This window comes from Geospiza fortis, unplaced genomic scaffold (genome assembly GCF_000277835.1).
Source record: "Geospiza fortis unplaced genomic scaffold, GeoFor_1.0 scaffold371, whole genome shotgun sequence".
NCBI lineage: Eukaryota > Metazoa > Chordata > Aves > Passeriformes > Thraupidae > Geospiza > Geospiza fortis.
Genome location: NW_005054597.1, coordinates 382904 through 395125, shown reverse-complemented (window position 1 = coordinate 395125; position 12222 = coordinate 382904). Strand labels below are relative to the sequence as shown.

General features: G+C 51.8%; 2 protein-coding genes across 2 annotated transcripts; one reads left to right on the top strand and one right to left on the bottom strand.

Annotated features, from left to right (window-relative positions):
• Positions 1 to 8: 8 nt before the first annotated feature.
• STAR (steroidogenic acute regulatory protein) lies at positions 9 to 2747 on the top strand. The gene is made up of 7 exons (XM_005430061.1): positions 9 to 139; positions 846 to 959; positions 1182 to 1309; positions 1396 to 1554; positions 1965 to 2149; positions 2340 to 2433; positions 2536 to 2747. Exons 1-7 carry the CDS (start codon positions 76 to 78, stop codon positions 2641 to 2643), a joined length of 852 nt encoding a protein of 283 aa, XP_005430118.1. The 5' UTR covers positions 9 to 75; the 3' UTR covers positions 2644 to 2747.
• An 872-nt stretch (positions 2748 to 3619) lies between these two features.
• ASH2L (ASH2 like, histone lysine methyltransferase complex subunit) lies at positions 3620 to 12214 on the bottom strand. The gene is made up of 15 exons (XM_005430060.3): positions 12184 to 12214; positions 11782 to 11927; positions 10221 to 10309; positions 9821 to 9915; positions 9642 to 9737; positions 9360 to 9455; positions 9147 to 9222; positions 7248 to 7341; positions 6187 to 6404; positions 5862 to 6029; positions 5587 to 5780; positions 5165 to 5257; positions 4945 to 5043; positions 4569 to 4628; positions 3620 to 4191 (listed from the first exon to the last, which is right to left on the bottom strand). Exons 2-15 carry the CDS (start codon positions 11898 to 11900, stop codon positions 4084 to 4086), a joined length of 1605 nt encoding a protein of 534 aa, XP_005430117.1. The 5' UTR covers positions 11901 to 11927; positions 12184 to 12214; the 3' UTR covers positions 3620 to 4083.
• Positions 12215 to 12222: the final 8 nt, after the last annotated feature.

Genomic DNA, 12222 nt, shown 5'->3' with positions numbered 1-12222 from the left:
CACCGCCACAGCCACCGCCACAGCCACTGCCACAGCCACTGCCACTGCCCAGCCGACGCTCCAACCCCTCAGGAGATGCTGCCAGCCACGTCCAAGCTCTGCGCCGCCATCTCCTACCGCCACCTGCGCAACATGACCGGTGAGTCCGGCTGCGGGCCGGGGCAGCTCCTGTCCGGCTGTCTGGGACAAGAAAAAAACAGGACAGTCCCTGTCCGGCTGTCTGGGACAGGACAAGGCTGGGACAGTCCCTGTCCGGCTGTTTGGGACAGGACAGGGCCATGACAGGCCCTGTTCGGCTGTCTGGGGCTCAGGGATTCTCTTCCTGCTGTCACAGAGTCAGATTTTCTGACAAGTTTATTAGAGAAGCTCCCGTTGAGTCACAGGCTCCAGAAAGGGCTCTCTTTCTTCCTGAACTCCTCCGAGTGGTGGCTGGGGCCTCGGTGATGCTCTCCCCACTCTGCAGCATGTTGGGTTCTGTGATTTACTGTCCCTGAAACCCTGAGCCGTGTCACTGCGGGGCTGGCTCATGTCCCTGTGACCAGCTCTGGGTCACACTCCTCTGGCTGTGAGGGTTTTGTATCTCTGTGCTTCATTTCCATGCTCTTTCCTGGGCACCTGCACGATGCTCCTCAGTGTTTTTACTGCTGCAGGGAGCTGGAGCCAAGCTCAGGATTGCTTAGGACAGCCTCCCCCAGGGCAGTGTGATGGCAGCCAGCTGCTCCCTGTGCCTGTAGGGACACTGAGATGGTGACAAGCAGGGACCTTTCCATGTTGTGCGTTTAAATGGAGGAAAAGCCCATGGTAAGGGCCAGGTGGTGCTGGTGAGTGACATGCTCTCTCCCCAGGTCTGAGGAGACAAGCTGCCGTGGCCATCAGCCAGGAGCTGAGCAGGCTGGCCAGCCACAGCCCAGGACCCAGCACGTGGATCCACCAGGTGCGCAGGAGAAGCTCCTTGCTCAGTAAGTGACACCCCTGAGGGGTCTGTTCCTTCTTGCGGGGGAGAGACCCTCACAGGCTGGGGGAAAACCTGCTTGAGGGTGAGCTGTGTTTCTGCTGAGCCAAAGGCAGAGTGGGAACTGGGTGTAATCCCCATCCCCTGGGCACAGAGAAGGGTATTTGGTGTAGATAAAGCTCATCTGGCACATTACACTGCTCTTGCTCAGCCCTGCCGCTGTCTGCAGGCTCAAGGCTGGAGGAGAAACCCTTCAGCGAGATGGAAATGTCTTACATCAAGCAAGGAGAGGAGGCCCTGCAGAAATCCCTCAGAATCCTGGAGGACCAGGACGACTGGAAGACAGAGACGGTGGCGGTGGGTGCTGTGCCCTGTGGTGCTGCCTTGCAGCCCTCCCTCCCCCTGAGAGCAGCTCTGGTGGTAACTCTGCCCTCTCCTCACAGGGTAACGGGGATAAAGTGCTGAGCAAGGTGCTGCCAGACGTGGGGAAGGTGTTCCGGCTGGAGGTGGTGGTGGACCAGCCCCTGGACACGGTGTATGGAGAGCTGGTGGACAACATGGAGCAGATGGGAGACTGGAACCCCAACGTCAAAGAAGTCAGGGTAGGAGAATGTGTCAGATCTGTCACAGCCAGCCTGTGTTCTGTGCATTTCCTGCTGCAGAAGTAGAGGAGGTTTTGCAGTATCTGTGTTGAGGCGAGTCTGGAGCAGTTTCTGTGTGATTAATTCTGCAGGAAATTAATGCAAGGGAATACCTTGCATTTTCCTGCAAGGAGCTGCCAGTTCTGCTGGAAGTTGGGGCTGATCTGGGGAAGAAATAGGCACATGGAATCAGAGAGGCAGTAAGGGAATAGCTTTTCACTCAGGAATTGAAAACAGTTCTCACCTGGGGGCAAGCAAGTATTTGGAATTATTGTCAAGTCTTTGTCAGACCCTGTATCTGATCACCTGGTAACCAAAGGCAGCTTTTAGCTGTGCTTGCAGTAAATGAAAGCTTTAATTCTGAACTGCAGATCCTGGAGAAGATTGGGAAGGACACGGTGATCACCCACGAGAAGGCGGCCGCGACCCCCGGGAACATCGTGGGGCCGCGGGACTTTGTGAGCGTGCGGTGCTCCAGGAGACGCGGCTCCACCTGTGTCCTGGCAGGGATGTCCACCACCTACGGGGCCATGCCCGAGCAGGAGGGCTTCATAAGGTACCTACAGCTGCTCAGCCCCGTTATGTGTGAGCAGGGAGGAGATTCCCACAGGGCACAAGGGTTTTTCTGCAGGCTCAGGGTTGCTGGGTTTCTACAGACAGTAGGAGCTGCTGCAGAAAGCCCAAGGTGCAATTTTGAGGCTGAAAAGTCCAAGTCTGGATCTGATCTGAGCCTCTCTCCCCACCAGGGCTGAGAATGGTCCCACCTGCATGGTCCTGCGCCCGCTGCCCGGCAGCCCCTCCCAGACCAGGCTCACCTGGCTGCTCAGCATCGACCTCAAGGTACCTGGGGCTGGGGAGAGCCTGGGGGAGCCTGGGGCTCTGGGGGAGCCAGGGGCTCTGGGGAGGCCGGTTCTGTTCACAGGCTGTGTCTGCTCTCCCCAGGGGTGGCTGCCCAAGAGCATCATCAACCAGGTCCTGTCCCAGACACAGGTGGACTTTGCCAAACACCTGCGGCAGCGCTTGGCCCGGCCGGTGCCTGCAGCCTGCTGACCACCATGACCCACTGACCACAGCCTGCTGACCACCATGACCCGCTGACCACCACATCCTGCTGACCACCACATCCTGCTGACCACCACGACCCACTGACCACCACAATCCACTGACCACGGCCTGCTGACCACCACGGCCTGCTGACCACCGCAACCTGCTGACCACCATGTCCTGCTGATCACCATGATCCGCTGACCACCACAGCCTGCTGACCATGACCTGCTGACCACCACGACCTTCTGACCACAGCCTGCTGACCAGCACAGACTGCTGACCACCACAATCCACTGACCACAGCCTGCTGACCACCACGACCTTCTGACCACAGCCTGCTGACCACCACAGCCTGCTGACCACAACCCACTGACCATGCAGGCCGTGCAGGGCTTCCTTCAGGGGCCAAGTATGGAATCTTGTCACTTCAATTAGCCAAGGCCTTTAATAGCAGACTCCACTAATTAATACATAGTTACACTCAATAAATAATACAGTTTATTTATTGAAGCTCGTTGTGTAAGTGCAGGACTAAAAATTTAATTCCTGCAGTTGCTTAACTGAGCATGTGCTGGCCTAGTCAGCCAACTCCACCCTCCCTAATTACTTTCAATGAACAAATAAAGCTTTAATTAGTGCTGTCTACAATTAAAGGTCTGGGCTAATTAGTTATTAGGGAGACAGCTGACTGGGAAGGTACATCCTCAGTGAGGCAAACACAAGCCTGACTGAACCTCAACTTTTACTCTCCCAAAGCTCAAACACAGCACTTACTTAACAATTTTGTTAAGCTCTAATTTTTTTTTTCTGTACCAACACATAAGAAACGTCAAATTATTTATTCACCCAAAGCTCTGCAATGATCATTAGGCCCCATGTAACTCCTGTGCACAGGAGATCTTCAGCTCAAAAGATCTCCAAGTGTAGCTACTTTGAGTTTCAATGTCATTTGTAACAATTTACAAGACAAAAACAAGAATAAAAAGAAGAGTTAAAGCCTTTATTTTTAAACTGGTTTCCAGTCTGTGGGGAAAAAAAAATACAGTTTGGACAGAAGCCCAAATTTCAGTCTTGCATGCAGCCGTGTTGTTCCAGCAGAGCTGTCCTGGCTGGGAGCTGTTGGCCACCATCAGCCAAACACACCTGAGCACAGGGGTCACTGCAGCCACACCTGGCAGGTCCTGAGCTGTCACAGCCCGGGAGAAGGTTCTTCAACACCCCCTTCTCCAGTGAGTGACACTCTGAAGGTACTGGGGGCTCCAGAGAGGCCCCACAGCAGCACAAACACCCAGAACTGCCTCCCGGGGCAGTGGGGAGTGTGAACACACACACACACACAACACCTGCCAGCCAGGGCTGCATCCACCTCAGCCTGTTGGCTCCTTGGCTGATCACTGAGAGAGAGATGGAGGTTCCTCTGCAGCAAACCCACAGTGCTGGGGTTTATGGCTCCCAGGGTGGGCTCCTCCTGCCATCCACCTCTGTCTCCACGTGGTACAGGACATCGGCCAGCGTGTGCTCCACCACGGCGCCCCAGCCCATGTCACTCATCTGCAGGGGGAAACACAGTTAGCTCCACTCCTGGACAAGGAGGGACCATACAACCCAGGGCTGTTTCCCTCCTCAAAACAGTTCTGGCAGGGGGGAAATTCCAAGTGTTTCCTTAAACAACAATTCAGCCCCCTTACTGACAAATGAGGCCAACAATCTGCCAAGAGGAACAAGATAACAGCACCTATTATTTAATTAAAATTTAATTATTCACTTGGATATCTGTCCTTACATATTTTTAAACATAATCTTTTGGCTACACTGTCCAGGTACTGAGACTGAAGGACAGGTACAGGTGTGGTATGAATCACACCAAAACATCTTTGATTTAAACAATGAGGCTCTCAAATGGGGGGAGAAGCTTCAGTTTTACTTACAGGATTGTAAGTGATGTCTCTCGGTGGATACTTGAAATATGGCCCAAAGTTTATGGAAACCTGTGGAGCATATATTTTCATTAAATCTAAAAACCCAGAGAAATCTCCTTAGTCCTCCATCCTCATTCCTTCCTACTCCTGAGCCTCCCCACACCCTGTACAAGCCCACAGGAACAAACATTGCTGATGTTACTTCAGCAATTTGATAATCTTGTTACACATGTGAACAGCAAGATTGTTCCAGAGTCACTAAAATGATTCCCATCTTTCCTTTCCACTTGGCACACTCCCAGAGTGCCCACACTTTGTGCATGAACACACTTTGTGTGTGAAACTGATGGATTTAGGAATTCCCTTTCAAAGACCCCTCACTCACCGTGCAGCCTTTGTACAGAGAGATAGCAGGAAAATAAACCCCCTCAAAGATGTCCTTAAAGGCAACTCCTTGGCTGACACCATTTTTGAAGAATATGATCTGAAAAATGAAGGGTTTTCCCACTGATGGTGGCTGTCAGGACACAGCAACCCTGACAAGAGTAATGCCTGCTCCCTTGCACTCAGGCCAGGCACGAGTTGAAGTGACAGCAACAACTCACCTGGCTGCCAGGGGCTTGCTTTAGGCTCTTCTCTGCTTTGTCCACAAAATCCTTCTCTTCAAAGTACAAGTAGCTTTTGAATTTGATCAAAGCCTGAAAAAGCAGCAAACAATGTCAGGAACAAGCCTGAAATCTGTTACCTGTCACCTGCTCAGGGCCAGGTTTGCCTGGTGTCAGAGTACTTGTGAAGAGTGATTCCCACAGCTCAGAGATTTCAGAGCCAGGAGGGGAAGGTGAAAGGGGATGTGGGCAATCCCATCCAGCAGTATTTTGCTTTCTTGAGATCAACACTTTGGGCCTCTTCCCCAGGAACCACAGAGGTACCAGGGATGCACAGAAATGGGCACGAGTGAGGCCACAGCAACTCATTTTCCAGTTTTCCACCTGCCAATGCTTAATCCAACAGTGAACTTGCACCTCACCTTGTCTTTGTAGGTGTCAGGCAGGGATTTGGCTGTCTCAGTATCCTCTGGAAGGTTGATATAAAACCCCAGGACATCGCCCTGTCCGTAGCCAGAGGAATAGTGTTTCCCTATGGACTGGTGAAACTTGGTTCCCTTTTTGCTGCGCCAGGAGTAACTGAACTTGTCGTATCCCAGAGGGGCCTGGAGGTTCCCTGCAGAAACAAACCCTTCATGGTGAACACAGGGAGTGTAGCAGGAGCACCTGCTGAGAAATGTTTTGCAAGATTATTTACCCAAGGGCTGTGACCAGCCTAATCTGGCAGCTGTGTCTGGAGGCATCTCATCCATGGAGATTTCGAAGTACCAGGCTCCCTTCCGCACGCCGTGCGAGGCCCTCACCATGGAATAGCCCTTCTCCCCAACCACAGTCAGCCTGTCATCAGAGATCTTCAGCTGGGGAGCTGCAGGGGAGCACACACTTGTCATTTTTAAAAAAGGCAAATGAACACAAACGTGGATCTAAGCTCTGCACCTCTATCTAAGCTCTGACTGGTACCGAGGGGTGACTGAGATGCCTCTGGAAGGAAACACAACTGCACACCCTGAGGAGCTCTGTACCTCGGTCATGGAGTGCCAGGAGGACTCGCTCATACAGACAGGCTCTGTACAGGTCCCCAGGAATGGGTTTTCCTGCCCAACAGTCCAGCTCCAGCTTTTCTGGGTCGGGGGCGTGGGGGTCAGGCTCGGCCAGGATGTAGCGATAGCCGTCCTTGTTGAAGGGGTGCTCCAGAGGGTACCCGTGGGGGGGCAGGCGCTGAGCTGCGAACAGCGGGTCACTGAAACACACAAACACCGCGCTGGCATCCCCAGGTGCTGGCACTTGTCACCCCAGGACACCCCCCTGCAGAGCTGTCCCTGTGCTCAGGGGCTGCACACTCCGAGCGCAGTCATCCACTGCAAATCATTGACAGCCTGTGACCCATCAGTCACTCATGACATCATCAGTGACATCATAGGAGTGACCCCCAGACACCCAGCCAGGGCAGAGACAGCTGAGAGGCAGCTTAGGGCATCACAAGTGCCACTGTCCCTGACTGGTACCCATCCCTGCACCCATCCCTGTGCCATCCCTGTCCCTGTGTCCATCCCTGTGCCATCCCCCGACTCATCCCTGTGCCCACCCCTGTGTCCATCCCCATGTCCATCCCCGTGTCCATCCCTGTGCCCATCCCTGTGTCCATTCCCGAGTCCATCCCTGTGCCATCACTGCACCCATCCTTTTCCATCCCCACACCCATCCCTGTGCCATCTCTGTCCCTGTGTCCATCCCTGTGCCATCCCCCGACTCATCCCTGTGCCCACCCCTGTGTCCATCCCTATGTCCATCCCCGTGTCCATCCCTGAGCCCATCCCCACACCCATCCTTGTGCCATCCCCATGCCATCCCTGTCCCTGTGTCCATCCCCCCACTCATCCCTGTGCCCATCCCTGTGTCCATTCCCGAGTCCATCCCTGTGCCATCACTGCACCCATCCTTTTCCATCCCCACACCCATCCCTGTGCCATCCCCATGCCCATCCCTGTACCCATTCCTGCACCATCTCCACACCCATCCCCGGGCCATCCCTGTGTCCATCCCCATGCCCATCCCTGCCCCTCCATGGCACCCCTGCTCTCACCTCCGGGTTTTCTTGGCCGTGCCCGTGGTGCCCCCGTCCTGCTGCTTGCGCTTGGCCCCTCTGCCCTTGCCGCTGCCCCCGGCAGCCATTCCCCCTGCACACAAAACCAGCCCTGCTCAGGAGCTGCCGCTGGCCAGCGCCCGCCCCACGGCATCCCCAGGACAGAGGGGCAGAGCAGCCACACCAAAGCAGCTCCTGGGCTCAGGTGCCTTTGGCCACAGTTGCTGTGAACCAGGCTTCACTGCCAAGGAGCACAGCAAAGCCCACAACTCTCGTGTGGCTTCTGGTCAGCTTTTGAGGCGTCTGAATTTGGAGCGGAAGCTAAAGGAGATTGAGCAGCGAAACAAGCTCAATCAGAGCTTTTCAGGTGAGAATTAAGAATCTTTTCTGCAGCAGCACTGGGATCCACTTCAGGGGCATTAATATTATTATTCTTATTATTGGAGATTCCAGTCACAGCCCAAATCACAGTCACCAACCCAGTGACCCTGTGCTGGAGGAACACTGACACCAACCAACAATAAGCACTCAGTGTTCAATTTCCATCTACAAAATAAAATACACCTGAGTTGAGGAAAAATGAAAAGCAAGAGGTGTTTCTCTTCAGTACTACTGAAATCAGTTCTGTGATTGAGCAGCAAATCAGTTTGAACTCAGCACTCAGTAATAAAACTGAGTGTAGGAAGATTACATGTCAAACTTAATCAAACTAACATCAGCATGTTTTAATAAATTAAATCATACATGCATTTTGTCATCCTGCTATTTCCAAAGATATCACTGCTGATTTATAAGAAAAACAACGGAAATTTCATGTACTGTAGATAAACACCTTCACAAACCACATTTGTGTGGTAACTAAAAATCCAGTCAGCTCTTCCATTACCAGCATTCCCTTACAGTGTAAGGGATCCAAACCATCCAGGGAATGCCATATTCTGCACAAACATGACCTGATCCAGCTGCACTCCCTGATTTCAGTGCAGCCAAACATTCAGGCTCTCCAGTTTGTCAGCAATTACTTGCCCAAAAAACCAATTACTTGCCCAACAAACCATTGCATTGTAAATTTCAGACCAATTGTTTAAGCATTAAAACTACAACATCAGGTCAATTGATACAGAAAAAAATAAACATAAGCATAAAATAAATAAACAAAACCTTTAAATCAGTCAAGTAGGGCAGAATATGGCAATTAAAAGCTTCTAACTACTGAGATTAAAGACTGGAATTGCTGGTTTGTATTGAAGTCCAACTGCAATCACATCAGGGCACGCTTTCATTTTCGATTGACTTTGGCTTCTAAGAGAATCGAGCAAGAAAAGCTTTGCACACAGCAATACTTAAGTTTTAGAAGCTGAAAGGTAAATATTCACCTCCCAGAGAGGCTCCACCTGCAAGAACAGAAGTGGCACCACATGTTTGTCAGTCTCCCAGAAATGGCACAAAAAACAACCAGTGCATGACATGGAAATAACACACCTGAGATATCACTATCCTGCTTTAAAAAGACCCAAATAACTCCTGCCTGCACTACTGGGATGTGTTTAATAAACATTATTAATACATAAACCCATTACCAGCTCATTTACTGCAGCAAGGTGCCTTGAGTACCCTCAGCAAGATGGGAAACAGGAAATCTGAATAACTCAAGGAGGTAATTTAAAACCATTCTAGGAGCAAAGTGACAAGCTCAGCCTTCAGCAAGCATCTTGATTTATCTGGTGACAGTCAAGAAGGGGCTGAACCTTCCCAAGACACAAAGTTAATCTTTCTATAAAAAGGCACAGTGAGACTGTTCTGAGTGTAAGCATAAGCTCAGTTCACAGGACAGTTAAGTGCACTGGGAAATGCAGCTTAGTCCCAAATACCCAAACCCCCCCTGAGTAAAGAACTTGCCATTTAAGCTTCCACTCGTGGACACAGCATTGTTCTGTTTCTGGTTGTCATAGGCTGGACCAATATTGGCAAGATCCTGCAGGAGATCAAATGCTTTGGTCAAAGGGAACATCCTGAGCCTGCTGGGGCTCCCACCCACCCAAGATCTGTCCCTTGGCTGAGCAGAAAGGTATCAGTGGGACCCCCACCTTCTTCCTGTCTCCCATCCCATACCTGGTCTAGAAGCCCAAATTTGGGGTAATCTTCCTCTGGGTCTTTACTGCCTGGATCTGGATGCTCTTTCACCAGGAACACATCTCTTTCTTTACACTAAAACAGAGGAGTTTTAGTTACACAAGGTAAGCTCATAACAAATTGATTAACAAGTGTTTAAATCACAGCAGTTCCTATTAATGATACATCAGCTACCTAAGAAGCATCAGCAGCTCTAAGCCCAGCCCTCAGCACACTCAGATGTCAGAAACCCAAATCTATGGATTTACCCTCAATCCTTACCATGGTTTTGACAATATTATTGGGCCAGGTCATCTTCCCAGGCCTCTGCCGTGTTGTCATACACTCCCAGTATTTATCAATAAAGGGGATAATATCCTGTAGGAACAGAAAACATTTCTGTGAGCTCCTCCTCTTGCTGGCTGACACCACCAGTGCTGTGAGCTCCCAAAGAGCCAGACCTTATCCTTGGAGAACATTGTTTTGGGGTGCTCGTCCTGGGTCCTCGACTGCCACGTCAGGTTGGCCAGAGCACTAAGGCACATTTCCTTCAGATCTGAGAAACAAAACACCCCAATTACACCTGGGGGGAAAATCAGACACCCAGACACAGTGATCACCCTGAGAAAACTGCAAAACCTCCCAAATTCTGTCCTGACTCAGCCCTCCTGAACCAGTTATACCACCTTCATAAATCAGCAGCAAAACAATTTTAGAAGAAACCACACATGGTTGTAAATATGGGATTTTGGGTCATTTTCCAGAAGTCTCAGCAGAGCCCACCCACTGATTTCAGATAAAACCAACCCTCCAGGGTGATCTTGCACAAAACATCTCCCAGGGAGCTGTTCCCAAACTCACTTGCTTGTTTCCTCAGGAAATAGGTGTTCCCACTGTGGTGGCACACGTTGCAGTGGAAGCTGTAGTTGGTCATGAAGGGCAGACAGGACCTGGGGAAAAAGCAGCTTTGTTAGGGCTGGGTACAGTGTAATTATTGCCTCAGGTTCAAGAATCCCAGAATCTGTGAGGCTGGAAAGGCCCTCTGAGACCAGTCTGTGCCAAATCCCCACCTTGTCCCCAGCCCAGAGCACTCAATGTCACCTCCAGCCCTTCCTTGGACACCTCCCCTTGTCCTGTCCCTGTTCCCTGGAGCACAGCCCAACCCCCCTGGCTGTCCCCTCCTGGCAGGAGCTGTGCAGAGCCACAAGATCCCCCCTGAGCCTCCTTTTCTCCACACTCAGCCCCTTCCCAGCTCCCTCAGCCCCTCCTAGTGCTCCAGCCCCTTCCCAGCTCCGTTCCCTTGCCTGGACACACTCCAGCCCCTCAATGTTCTTCTTGGAGTGAAAGAAAATCAATTATTCTTTACTACACTGGGTTAAGAAATTAATTACTCCAGGTTAAAACCCAAGCCACAAGGTGCCCCCTGAGCCTCCTTTTCTCCATGCTCAGCCACTCCTGGTGCTCTAGACCCTTCCCAGCTCCACACCTTTCCCTGGACATGCTCCAGCCCCTCAATGCTCTTCTTGGAGTGAAAGAAAAGTAATTATTCTTTACTGCACTGGATTAAGAAACTAATTATTCCAGGTTAAAAGCCAAGTATTCCAGGTTAAAACCCAAGCCACAAGGTGCCCCCTGAGCAAGCTGAGCTCCCTCCCAGCTCCCTCAGCCCCTCCTGGTGCTCCAGCCCCTTCCCAGCTCCGTTCCCTTGCCTGGACACACTCCAGCCCCTCAATGTTCTTCTTGGAGTGAAAGAAAATCAATTATTCTTTACTACACTGGGTTAAGAAATTAATTACTCCAGGTTAAAACCCAAGCCACAAGGTGCCCCCTGAGCCTCCTTTTCTCCATGCTCAGCCACTCCTGGTGCTCTAGACCCTTCCCAGCTCCACACCTTTCCCTGGACATGCTCCAGCCCCTCAATGCTCTTCTTGGAGTGAAAGAAAAGTAATTATTCTTTACTGCACTGGATTAAGAAACTAATTATTCCAGGTTAAAAGCCAAGTATTCCAGGTTAAAACCCAAGCCACAAGGTGCCCCCTGAGCAAGCTGAGCTCCCTCCCAGCTCCCTCAGCCCCTCCTGGTGCTCCAGCCCCTTCCCAGCTCCGTTCCCTTGCCTGGACACACTCCAGCCCCTCAATGTTCTTCTTGGAGTGAAAGAAAATTAATTATTCTTTACTACACTGGGTTAAGAAATTAATTATTCCAGGTTAAAACCCAAGTATTCCTTCCCTCCCTAAAAGCACAGACAGCCACCAGGCTCAGTGGTACTTCATGGGGGGGCCTTTATCACGGACAAAGCTTCATTTACACAACACACCAGTTCCCAAGCGCTCAAGGACACGGGCAGGTCCTTGGGAACTCAGACTCCAAACACTCCACTTTAAAGCCCCGTGCTGGCCCTGCCAGCCCTGCTGTCACCTACGTGGTGTCGATGCCGAAGGTGTCAGCTGTGAACCACTTGGTGCAGATGCCACACTGCAGCTCGATCTCGCCCAGCTGCCGCGCGTTCTCCTCGTCCCCCGAGCCCCCCTGGGCATCCATGGCTTCAGCGCCATCCCCGGCAGCGTCCTGCAAACGGAGCAGAGCCAGGAATCCAACAGTGCCCGGGGCAGGCAGGAATCTGAGAGGGAATAAATCCTTTCCCCTGACCCACGGCTCCGCTGCGAGCAGCCTGGAGCTGTTTTGTACACTCCACTCGTGAGGGTGAGCCACACGGCTGGAGATTTAACTTCCAAAAGAATCCTTTAAGGAAGCAAGGCTGGCGCTAAGGGATGCTCCCCCCCGGTGGCACTAACCCCTCCGTGCCCATGGCACCGGCACCTACCAGCGGCTCCCTTCCGGTGGCCGGCTCCGTCTCCCAGGG